Source organism: Tympanuchus pallidicinctus, unplaced genomic scaffold, assembly GCF_026119805.1.
Source record: "Tympanuchus pallidicinctus isolate F22 unplaced genomic scaffold, pur_lepc_1.0 scaffold1, whole genome shotgun sequence".
Taxonomy (NCBI): Eukaryota; Metazoa; Chordata; class Aves; order Galliformes; family Phasianidae; genus Tympanuchus; species Tympanuchus pallidicinctus.
The window spans coordinates 61,003,116-61,016,648 of NW_026294618.1; the positions used below are offsets into that span (position 1 = coordinate 61,003,116).

Sequence of the window (13,533 nt, forward strand, 5' to 3'; positions counted from 1 at the left end):
AGGCAAACAACAAAACTGTGACCAAAGGTTTCAGAAGAACAGATCAGATTTGGGGTTTCAGAAGATCATATTACAATTTACATAGGGAATTACTAGATAGAATATTATTAGAGCCATGATGGGGTAAAGCTTCCAGAGGAGCTAGAAAACATTTCAAGGAACATTAATGAAGTGCTCAGGAACAGACTTATCCTACAACAGCAGAAGACTAGGTATTTCATAAGAAGATCCTCTTAGCTAAGCAAGAAACTCCTTCTTAAAATATAAGGCAAAAGGTCACATAATAGAAATAAAAATAGGAAGGAAAGGGTATCAAAGCACTGTTTGAAAATTTACACTAAAACTAATTTGAAGCTATAACTAGTGAGGGACAAAGAGGGCAACAAGAATTGAATTACACAACGGTAAGTGGAAGTTCAGAAAGAACAGACAAGTTGATGAATTAGGGGGGGAAAAAAAACACTGACTGACTACATGGAATTCACAGAAACAACTGAAACTGTTTTTTTGTCCAGATATCATTGGCAAAGCCTGCTGACAGCGGTCTATATGCACCAACTCAACATGGCATCCAACAGAAGAATGTTGACAGGTTAGAGAATTTCTTCAAAAATAACAAATTATGTAGATGAATAACTCAAATCTTTGGAGCCAAATGAGGTTCATTCCAGGGTGCTGAAAGAGCTGACCAATGTATTTTTTACATTTGGAGATTGAAACAGGCCCTGACAAATAGCAGGAGATTGATTCATCTCTGACAAAAACAAGGAGAATCCATGAAACTGAATCATGATTGACGACTCTGATTGACTTCTATGACAAAATAATTCACTAAATGATTGAAGGGAGAGTGTCATGCATAAATGCCTCAAATTTGCAAGGCTTTTAGGTTACAGCATTCTTGTCTGTAAGCTAGGAAGGTACAGGCTGAGCAGAAAGACATAGGTGGATTACAGGGAGTATTACACAAAAGGTAGCAGTAATGGATTTACCACTTACTTTGTGGCAGGTAATGAGTAAAATCTCCTTTAGAGGTTGACTCCGAACCCAGTGCTGCTGTATCAATTACAAGGATGATGACAAAAAGCAGGCCTTCTCATTTGTGGATGATACTACATTGAGAGTGAAATGAGCTACACAGCACAGCCTCAGTACCATAGAGACTGTGAGCCCACAGAAAACTCAGAAAGTTCAACCAGGAGAAGTACAAAATCCTGCACCCAAGGACAAATAAGCAGGTTGGAAAAATTCTGGACTGAGTTGCAGTCTTGTTGCAAAATGGTTCCAAATTAAACTATATTAAAAAACAAACAAAAAAAAAAAAAAAAAAAAAAAAACAGCACACTCTCATTGTGTAACAAATTATTTAAGGATGAATGTGGCTGGAAAAAGAGAAGTAGCCCTGCCCTCACCCGTGCTCTACCTGTGTCCTGTCTCAGGTCTCTCAGGTCAGGAAGTTTGTTGGCTGTCTCCTCGGACTGGAGGTAGTCAGAGGCATGCAGCATGGCCTGTAAGAATGAGTTGGGTGATTTGGATCTGTTCAGCCTAGTGATGAGGCAGAGTACGTACTGGAGTAGAAAGCCAAAATTGCAGTCCACAACTGCTAGCAGGGGCACTGAAAACTGGGTGGAACCAAGCTCTTTCAGGAGCAGTAGATGTTAAAGCAAAAGGGTACACACTACAGAATGCAAGGTTCAGTCTGGATTGTAGGATGGTGTTGCAACCCTGAAATAGATATCTATGAAGGCTGTCTATTCTCCACCCTTAGAGACTTTCAAGACTCTTCTAGATAGTCACAGCTGGCCTAAGCTGGTGTTGGCAGTACTCTTGCAATAAGGAGCAGATTGGACAAAATGATCTACAATCAATATTTTTGTTTCTAAGTGAATTGCTGGAGAAGAACCTGAAAGAGTTTGGTTTCTGAGGGTGTGACTAGAAGCAAGAATTTATTACTAGATTTGAGACTTTTAACCAAGAATCCATATGTGCAGCCAACACCTGCATAAAGAATAAAAGCAATCTTGAAGTCATACAAATAAGGTTTCTTGTACTAGTGCAGTGGTTTAACAAAAAAATAAAACTAAGGCCCTTTTCCTTCAGTTAATGAATAAATCTAGCATAGAATCCAAAACAGAGAAGAAAAATTATAAGATTAACTCAACCTTCTCCTCATTGACAGTTCCTTTATTAGCTTAATTTTGAGCTGTATTTTAGAGAAATGCTTGGAATCACTATGCTCCTTTCTATTCATAATAATTTACTCATTCTCATATGGTTTCTAAGCATTTAATCCTACTTACATCTTATTCCCATACTTCTTTTATATGCATTAGTATTTATTATTAATTCAATAAATTATTTAGTACTGGAATAAGCAGAGCAGAAGTATTTATCCATCCAGAGGCAAGGATAAAAATTCAGAGGAAGAAACGTTAAAATGAGAGTACATGTTTTTCAGAAACATACCATCAAATATTAATTTTGCTTTCTTTTCCTATTATTTTGGGTGTGTGGGAGTTAACTAAAATCTTTTTCAGTTGATTTACAACACTGTTATGGTAATTATTTCTTGTTGTTTAAACAAATAGAATATTTTTGGCTATTTATTCAAAAATATGTGCCATTACTGTCAGTGCATAAATCACAGTCTGAGAATCACTCCCAGCTTGGCATTTGGAGAAATACTAAACTGGAACTAGTACAGTTCAATGTGAAATCAAGTTTTTTTCCTCTAAGAGTTGCTTGAATCAGACATTTTCCAACTAAGAAATAAAACTGAAATATCAGTCGCAAACATAATTCTGAGGGAAGAAAACAGACATGATCAGAAGGGACCACTAAAAGCAAGGTTGTTTTTTTCTACCTTTGAGCAGTGCGGTTATGTTCCTATTTTTTCTTATAGCAAGCAAGTGACCCATCCTTCGAGTTACTGCTGTTGGTGTTATCACTTCAGCAGAATAAATTCAAAAAAAGTGGTTCTTCATGCACAGCAGCAGTTTTCATCTGTCATAGTTATATTTCTTCTATAGCACCACAGCAACAATTAGGATAGAGTCGAAAGCTCAGACAGGCAATTTCTACTTTTTCCAGTAGTAATGAAATTATCAACTCATCATCCTCTGAGACAGTGGTTCATTCAAAGACCAAATGGGAGATTTTAAAATAGAAGAAAAAAAAGAAGAAAAGAAAATTCAAGAAGACTGAGAATAGTTAAAGGAAAGAGATTAACCAGAATACCTGGTGCTATTTTCCAAATACAGAAAACCTGTTCTTTCATTTCAACATTTAAAATGTTACAACAGGCTTTTTACATAGGTGGTGACTGCCTTCAGCACAATAAATAATTGTTACGTATATTAACGTGTTCTATACCATCGATAGCCATTGATACTTCATAATCCTATGTGAAGTACTGAAACAGCTTGAGGAAATATTCTGTCAGGAAAGCTCCATCTGTAGAGGTTTTAAGACAAAATCAAACACATCCATCTGGATGCCTAAAATACTGCTGAATGGCTTTGTTAGACTATTCTAGGACTAACATAAAGTTAAAGCAATGTGTTTATTTATCCAAATGGTTCTTGAACACAGGAAGGAACAAGGCATCAATCATCCCTTTAGGAAACGTGTTCTACTGTCTAACTACCATCTCAGTAAAGAAGTTTTTCCTAATGTCTAGCCTGAACCTCCTGTGAGGCAGCTCTGAGCCATTGCCACATCCTGCTACTAGATACATAAGAAAAGAAAAGAGCACCTTATCTCCAGGGTGATTTGACCATGCTTCCATCTCTTTTATGCTTTCTATTTATGCCTGAATTGTTTCATCAGCTTCTTCGGCATTCATTCAGGCTTGTTGCCTCTTTTGCTTGACTTCCTGCATGTCAGGAAAAACCATTCTTAAGTGTAGAGGAGATGATCCTTGAAAATCAGCTCTCCTGAATCCCTTTTCTCTCTAGGATTGTATTCTACAAAATTCTTCCAAGCAAGACCCTGAAAAATCCAAACTCAAAACAGGCTTGTGATCCTGCTCACAGGTTCTTGATCTCCAATATCTCATCTAGCCAAGTCTGCCCCTGTTCACACTTCTGACCAGTTCTTACTTGTTTGCAGCTAAGAGATCCATTGAAGCATCTCCTCATATCAGCTCTCGGGACACCTTTGCTATGAAGTTATTGGCAAAGCAATCATTCAAGAAAGCCCCTGGATTTTTTGTGCTCTGCTGGGATTGTCCCTCCAGAAGCACATGTATCTTTACCTATAACTTCACAGCTAGCTTTTCATCCATCCCTTGCAAGAACTTCATGCATTTCCACTGCTCACTCACACACAGGGTAACTTTCCTCCCTTGCTGTCCTTACTAATGAGCCTGTATCCATTAACTCCAGCTTTCCAGATGGGTGAGCTCTTCTATCTTGTCCCTGTGTTCCCAGACCTTCAACAGCACACCAACCTCTGATATTTCCTGCTTGTCCTCCATATCACATGCATTAGTACACAGCACTTCAGAGGCACACAGTTGCATAGGTTTTACTGAAAACGTATGACGGCTTCCTTCATCATGCTGTCCTGTAAACATTTTCTTATTTGTGTTCAGACACTTAGGATGAACCCTGTTCTACTTCCAAGGTCTCTCTCACCCATACATCCTACAACCCATTTCTTGACAGCCTAGTCTACCATCTTCTTCATTTGATTGTTGATTATCATCTCCACCATTCCTAGTTTAAAGCTCCTTTTGGACAAAGATGTCTTTGCCCACACTTGATCAGGTGGGCCCCATCTCTTCCCAGCTATCTCATTCAGTGATCACAAAAAATGAACTCTTGTTTTTGACATCAGCTGTGAAACCAATTGTTGACCAATAGGAAATCTGTTCACTCTTCCTCAAGCCCATATCCATTACAGTGAACCGACCATGGGGTCCCCGTGCTCTTGATTCTTGCCCTCAGAACCATGCATACAGTTGTAACTGTCTTCACTTGCTAAATCAACAGAGGATCTTCTGCACTGGCAGAAAAAGAGTACATTTACATGTAAACAGTGGTGAATCAGGTCTGAAACATATAGACAATTAAACACCAAGGCATCTTCTCATTATTATTGCATGTAAAAGGTGATGTTAAATGGATCCACGAATAAGACAGGAAAAATCTCAAAACCACTCTTACAGTAATTATAAGAACATTAATGCTTATTATATTTTTAACAGTTTATAACATTTAAATTAGTAAAATTACAATAATTGTCTAAAAAATGTTATATTGATTGATCTCACTCTGGAATTCTCACTCTGAAAGATCTCACTCTGAAATACCTTAAAGCCAAAAATACTTCAAAATTCTCTCTATATCAAAATTGGTAAGAAAGTTTCATTTTTGAAAGATTCATCATGACCGAGACCTAGAGCTAGAGACTGAACTTCCAAGGTCAGAGTGACTAGATGAAAAAGCAGTATTAGAAGTTATGCAGGAAATAGGAGCTATCTTAAATACCGAAATGATTTTGTTCTTTCTGAAAACTTCTGAGTCTAAAAAACCACAGAGGGAATCTCTTTTTCTGAAGACTTCTTAAAACTGTGAAGACCATGATATTTTGAAAACTTTTGTTGTTGTTGTTGTTGTTGAGTGTTGTGTTTATTTTTTTAAAGAGTTTATCATTTTATCCTGCACTTCCTTGAACTCTGGAAGGGTTCTTCCTAAAATAAGCCTAGGTTTTCTAAATTACAAAATCTACATAAAAGTAGTCTTTAGATTTTTTTTCCAAGACCCAGAAGAGACTCACATTTATAGTAACCACAACTGATTCCTATTGCATTTTTTGTGTTTAATTATGTCTCTTGGAATATATATGTACTTACATTTTTTGCATCTACAATACAGTAATACATCTCAAAATCCAACCATAAGGTAAAAGGTGAGGGAGAAATTAAATTATTTCCAGAGATTCCATAGCTGCCTACGAGTTGATAAAATGAACAGCCTGGTAAGCAGCCTGATGACAGGATGATTGAGTTGGGTTTCCAGCACAGGATTTATTGATATAAAAGATGTAATTAAAATAAAACAACTATTTTTTTAAAATGCTTTTTGAAAAATTTTGATATCTTTTCTGCATATTAGTCTTTTTCTATGAAACAATAACAGTAGCAGGTCACTAATGAAGTGTTCTGAATCAAGCATCTGTGTCCACTTTGCTTCCATTTTTCCAGTAGTAAGTCAAACTAATGCATTTGTAGCCACACAATGCAAAATAAATAAATAGATAGATAGACACAATTGTCCATTTACTTAAGTGGCAGACTGTCTAAAAACTTTGATTTCCTGAGGCCACAGGAATATTTGAGAAGGTAAGGGAGTGGCAAAACACAGTACAAATTCATCCTGACTCTATTCTACTGTATTCAGTTATTCAACTTTCTGAATGTGCTACTTGCACAGAAAACTTGACACTGTTCTCAGATTTTGTGAGAAATTTCTCAGCACATGAAATATTCCATGAAACCTATGAAAGTAACATTAAATCTGTTGCAGATTCAAATAGAGAATGATCCAAGTTTTTATGATATTCATGCTATCTGCAGTTTGAAGAGATCCATGGTTGCCTAGCTATTGATCAACATGATGATCAGTAAAGTGAAAATACTTCAATTTCTTTCAGATGATAAAGAGAACAAAAAATCATCAAATTCTGGAAGAGGATGCAAAGAGTTTCCAAATAAAAAAACCTGACAACTCAATTTGTCCATAGAAAGACACAAATAACCTGTTAGAAACTGAAAATATTGAATACATTTAGCTGAGTTGTTTTTCAGCACTTCAGAATAATTTTTGAAAGAAATTTTTGCCATAATTATAAAAAATTACATCAGAACATAAAATGCAAACAGCAGGCTTGGTTCTTATCAAATGTGTATTTACTCCTGAGCTAAGTATACAGGCATGTAGATTCGCTAATTTCAAGTGATTACCTCCAGTGCTAGATTGGAAGAGGTAACATGGATTACCATACTTTTTCTCAACTTGCTCATGGCTTCACATAAGTCTTATAATCTCTACTTCATTTTCCTTCTTCAACTGAGCTTCATATACAGATAAGTCAGTTTACTTAGGTATCCTTTGTTTCAGAACTTATCTGTGTCTGATTACCCATGCAGTCTCATTGGTACTTTGTCTGTACCTTGTCTGTTTTTACAATATTCCATCTTAAGATAAGGAAAATCAGAAAAGCACCAAGGTTCTGGTAATTAGCTGTGTTTTTTTGTTTGTTTTCCTGTTGCAATAATTTCCATGAGGGAAGCTGCAGCATACTTACTTTTCAGCTGCTAGTGAGCAAAGAATTGCTGTTCTGTAAAACTGACTATTGCAACAGCAAGATGGAAAGATCAACTCAGGGTGCAGTGTGTGAAGTTTAGGATTATTCTCTTTCTGTATGTATCAGTTTACATTTGTCTATAATAAATTTGAATCTTGTTTAATACCTTTTGGAATATCTTCCTTGTCTATGTCCTTGGTAATTTCTGGAAAGAGCTCCCTTATAGCTATAATACATAGCTTCTCCTTGCAAAACTTTCAGTGACTTTTTACCACTATGTCATGTTTATTCAGTCCTCAGCCAGTTCTCTTCTTTAGACTGCAAGCTATCAGTTCCCTGTAATGGTTGGCAGGCTTACTGGGCTGAAATTCCATCAACTTTTAAAAAGCATCATTGTATTTCCCATTTTGCTGGTACCAATGATGATTCAGGTGAGAAGTCATCCACTTCAGTTAGCAATTGAGCTATTTCTACCATGATTTTCTTTAGAATTATGTTTCAAAACAATCTCTGATCTGTGTGAAATTTCCATGTAGCAAATGCTTTAAAAATATAATAATATATGACTCCTCCTTATTCCTGAAGAAACATTACATTTTCCTCAAAGTTACAAACAGCCTATTGTCAGTCCTGAAAAATTTCAGCCCTGATCTGATGACATTTTTAAGGTCTAGCTTCTTGGGAACCCTCCAGACAGGAAACATCTGGTTCATCCCACTGCAAACTTGTCTTCACTCCTAGATTTGCCTCATACATGACACTAATTTTCACAAACCACATATAAAAACATTTGCATGTATCCCGCGTTCCTTACAGTTTGTTGCATAATACTGTACATTAAATGTAAGCTCTGTGAATACGCTATTTTAGTTCCCAATCGGGGTTCATTTTCTAATCTGTAATTATTGTCATTTGAGCCAATTTAATAGCATCAGTTGTACACTGTCAAAATGTGCTAACTATAAGTGACTAGCAGACTGTTGAAAGTCCTGATCTTGAACCAACTCAAGTGTTCAGGCAGTGCATTAACTGAATAAGAAAGAGTGCGTTACCTCACAGAATGTCCTATCTAATTATAAGGCAGAGTGGGAACAGAAAGGGATAATGTGATGATACTCAACCATACAGAAAGCAGTAGTATAAACATACTGACAGCTTAATTGTTACGGTTTTTTTTTAACTAGGGAAAGCAAAGTTTCAAGAATAGACTTAAAGTGAGTAACAGAGCTACTTTACAGATATTTTCAAGGAATCTTCCACTTGTCAATAGTTACATAAGAAAACTATAGATACACTTATATGAAAAATGTAACAAGTAGAATGTCACAGAATGGGAAAAGAAAACCTCCTCTCTAAGATATCTTCAGAGAAATGACGAGCGGATGTTTCATATAATCCAAGGAGGAGTAAACTGGAAGAACAAAAATCAGATTTGCTTAAAAAAAGGCAAGGAAGGAATGGTATTTTTATAGAGTTTCAGACAGATATGAGCCAGGCAAGACTGTATTCATCTAGCCAAAATGGAAAAAGTTGCTGTAATAAAACTTGAAGTGACCTGAGCTTTACATACAAATGTATACAAATGACAATCTATCAGACAGAAAGAACCTGTCAGATACAAGATTATCCGAAATGGGAAAAATGAGAGAGATGACAAATCAGAGAGGACGTCTGACACCTAAAGATCAGAGAGGCAGAGGCCAAATGTTGTATTGTGAAGCTCCATATTGATTATATTGAACTTGCACTGAGTTCACAAAAACACAGGTAAGAGACAGACCAAGGTTTTAATACTTGTAGTTGGTGACTCTGGATTATAGCCAAGATTTAAATTTGCATTTGCACATGTTTTTAACTACATAGATCAGATAACAGGGTAAGAGTGGTGGGGATTGAGAACAGAAGTCAGTGGATGAAAATATTGACAAAGACTACAAATTCTGTAAAGAATATGCTAAAGGTTATGGAAGCAAGCACAGGTGAAAGAAAATTTCTGTACTGAATCCATCTTTTCCATTATTTTAGCCACTCAATCAGATTGTTTCATTACTTAGATAACAGCAAAAATGGATCAAACAACTTTTGCACTCTTCCTGTAATGTTCTCCCAAACATTTGTTGTAGAGGAAGAACTCCACTGACTCAGGCTTTGAATCATCTCTGTCCTTCCCTTTCAAACCTAGCAAATAACGTACAGCTACCCTATAACATTCTCAGAAGGAAAAATATGCCTAAATCAATCTGGCATATAAAATTATTGTTAGCACTAACATGACATAAACATTAAACTATTTATCATATCAGTACACCCCAGAATCAGCAAATATCCCTACCAGATAGGGTGAAGCAAGTATATTATGCCTTAGAAACACATTTCTTATTATTTGAAAATGAATTCATGTTCTCCTCTAAAGTAATATGTAGCTCCAGTTGGATGAAATTCTTTCCTCTAACCCAGCAGATAAGATGTTCGAATCAACTGCTCAGATTCCATTTTATCCAGAGCATGGAATTTTTAGCTGAGGAAGACCAAAGTTTCAAAAGTTTCCCTAGCTCTTTTTAGCTAAAAATGACACTACGGCTCTGTTCTACAGTTTTCCTCATTGCACACATCATGAAATTTGGAACATATTAGTTAGTTATTGAAGCTAAATTGCAATCTTAGGAGTTTTCCATAGCATAGTACATTTACTTTCCTATGGTACAATTTTCTCTTAATTCTCTAAATAAAAAGAAGAAAAAATAGTTTTTCTGCTAGCAACAATGTTGGTGCATTCACCTAACTAATGGGTGCAGATACTGAAGGCTCTGCCCTTGATGCTTGGCTGCCATCCTTCTGTTGCACCTCACTGCCCCTGCAGTTATGTGATGATACCAAAAAGCATGGCTAGATCTAAGCTGCCTCACTACATGCCTTTGGTCTGCACTGGACTCACCAATGCCTGCACACAAGCTCTCTCCTGTCAGCTCCGCTACCTCAGTCTTCAACAGAAGAACACTAACAATAGCTAGGATCACTCTTCCATCCTAATGAATTGTTCCTAGCCTTGCCACAGTCTTCTGCCAAATCCCTTGCTTGTTGTTCAACACTCTTTCTCAAGGCTGAAATTTTTTATGACTTGAATTTGAATGGAGACAACTAGAATTCCTGCTTTGATTTTGTGAAGACTGCTTGCTAAATTCCAGGATATTGTATGGCAGGGATATATATTTTTATCTCTCACTTAGAAATACCTTAGGCATCTCAGTAAGATTGGCTAAAAAAAGACTGACTTAGGACAGCAAGTCACAAATTTAACTCCAGTGGACAGGAGAAAAAAAACAAATTCAAATACATCACATAATAACATAGATCCATCAGGATTTTCTTCCATAATTATGGCTGGTTGCTTTAATAAACCAGTTCTAATTAATACCGACTATGAGGATTTTAGATAAGGAGAAGTAATTATATGGATTAAAGTGATTAGTGTTTCAGATTTATATTGAATTTATTTTGACAACAAACTACAGATTATAAGAGGAATTTTTAGTTGCCTTTGAAATTAAGTAATTCCAGCTACAGGTGACTTTCAGATGTTTTTCTTGTCTGATAAGTTATCAGATCATTTTTAGACTTTTTCTTCCAGTGTTTCCTCTCCAGTCCCATACTGCTTAATTTATGACATACCATCAAGTTGTAGCATCAATGTGATGACTAAAAACTAAAAATTAATCTGATTGCAGTGGAAACAAATTAATTTACTTAAATAATTAACAGCAATACACAAACTGACCTGTCCAGTAATAGATTAGGTGCAAATAAAAGCTTTCCCGGGTGTTCCATGGAGCGCCAGACTAAGCCGATCATCAATATCTCTAACCAGGCACATTCCAGTAGATGGACCTGATCATGGAGTGTTAAATCCACAAATCCTGAAAGAATAAATAGGAGACAGTAAAAATATTCCACTTTTGTAAGTGGAACAACATCATCCAGAGAACCAGATTAAAAAGTACCTTGGAGCTAGATAAGAAGAAAAACAATAAAACAGATTTTGTCTTCTTCAAACATTCTTGTTGAGTTTTGTGTATTGTGAGGTCCACTGTGTCTCCAGTCTACAAAACGTTTAACATTTTCTAGCCCATGATTGTGCCCTGACTGCTCCCTATCCCAAGAGCTGGGCAAGAGCCAGTTGAGCACTGCCATCTCTACATCTGTTCCTAACAGTCTGGAAAGCCGGGCACACACTGCTAAAAAGGAGCAGCCATCCCCATCAGTTTCATACTGCCTAGGTCATGATGGTGGGAAAATGGGAAAATGCTTCTTAAAAAATGAAAGGATAGCTCTGACCAACTAATACCAGAACATTTATACCAGCAAAATACTATTTGACTTGTGAACCATTTGTCATAGTGCAAGTGCAGTGAGGAAGAGGGCCTAACACAGCATTTCAAATTAATCAGTAAACAGGTGCTTATCGCAGCACAATTCAAACTTTCCAATGAGGCATTTTCTTTATGTATTGGGTTATATCACCTAGAGGAAGAAGATTACCTCTCTTAATCTGTATTTAAACAGTGCTAGAAACAAGAAATACAAAATGAGATGGCTTGTAGCAATGCAAAATACAAATACTCAAGAATAATAATCATTCATGTGCCTGTTTCATTGAACAGATGATATTCCTTCTTTGAGAATACCACTCTTCAAGATTACTTTAATTCCAAATATATATGAAGTGGAAATTGCACAACTTGCTTTAGTTATGTGAGCTTGCTAATACTGAAATATGTAGAAATTCCATCAAAACTTATTTTATTTATCCTTTACTATCCTTTAGTGTCATGTGTGAAATGTATTTTTGATCTTTGTTTTACAGGTGCAATTGATGCATATTAGTCTTCAGAATACGTTACAGAGTAAGCTACCTTATCATCCCATTAAATGGAATGTTTCTTCTTTAGTGTTTTGTTCTCACTGGAGGTATATACTGACTCAATTGCAAAGTAATTTTACCTGACATGCTCTCAAGTAATAAATAAAAAAGAAGATATATTTCCAAAGTCAAATTTTGTGTTACGAAATATTGATTTCAAAATAACAAAAGAAGAGAAGGAATAAAAAGAAAGAGCTCACAAAATCTTAGAAAATATGTTTTTTTCAGAACAGTTGATGGTACAATTATTTTTTATGAAAACATCTAAGAGCTAATCAGTCCGTTTGTACATAATCATTAAAAGAAAAAAAATGTGAACAGCTCTGATGTTTCCTAAATAAAACTCACCTATGAATCACTGGGAATGGATTTAGACAACTGCATTACCTGCTATTTTTATGAAGGCAGTAACTCTCTTTAAATAGAGGGGGGGAGGTTTCTTTTTTTCTTGTATTTTTCCATATAATACTAAAATATGAGCTTCAGATGTTGCAGTGGTGGAATGGCATTTTTGCCTGAGTCACCAAACAGCCTGAATCAGTAAAACTGAAACTTAAAATAGTAACTTTATTAACTACAAAGCACTGGTAACAGCACTCAGGAATGAGACTAGCAGAAAGAAATGGTTGTTTATACATGGAGAACAAACAACACTATTTTCCCTCCTAAGTATTACTTCAGTATCGCAGCATGTAATATGAGGCTTTTATGTAAGACTGAAGAGAACCACAGCAATGCAGAGACATGCACACCAGTGTAGTATTTGAAGTTAACAGTCAATGGATACCAGTCAGCAATACTGCCATCGTTTCACTTGGTTGTGCATCCATCCTTCTGCAACTGATTTTTTTTACTGTTTCAGAAAGACCGAGTTTTGTTGCTGCTGCACTAACTTACTTTATCATAGAACTCTGCTCATTGTACAACATACTGGATGCCAAAATGTTTGTCAGTAAAGTTAGAGTCACACCTTAAGTCTAGTTTCAATCCATATGCAAGAACAAACAGCTTTAACTAGTCTTTTTCTTCAAAGAGTGTGAAAAAAAGTGCAATATCAACATACATTCGAATGCAGCTGCATCTCTGGGGAAAGATGGCAGCTGTGTGCTATATCAGAAAACAAGCAGAACTTAATAAATCTCTTAGAACTTCAAACATTTGTTTAGCCATGTCTTTAGTACACAAAACAGTAGCCCTTTTATTTTGTAGTTAAACTTAATAGAATCAGAGAAAGAAACTGAACACAAAATATATATCTTTTGAGCTGAAAAGAAGCTGTATGTTACAGAGCTACTGAATGGTAA

At 36.0% G+C, this 13,533-nt stretch overlaps 1 protein-coding gene across 1 annotated transcript in view; it reads right to left on the reverse strand.

Moving 5' to 3' along the window:
• ESR1 (estrogen receptor 1) overlaps positions 1-13,533 on the reverse strand; it is a 154,642-nt gene that overhangs the window by 14,725 nt on the left and 126,384 nt on the right. The window contains 1 exon segment of the mRNA XM_052671643.1: positions 11,087-11,225. Coding sequence (XP_052527603.1) covers positions 11,087-11,225 — 139 coding nt within the window.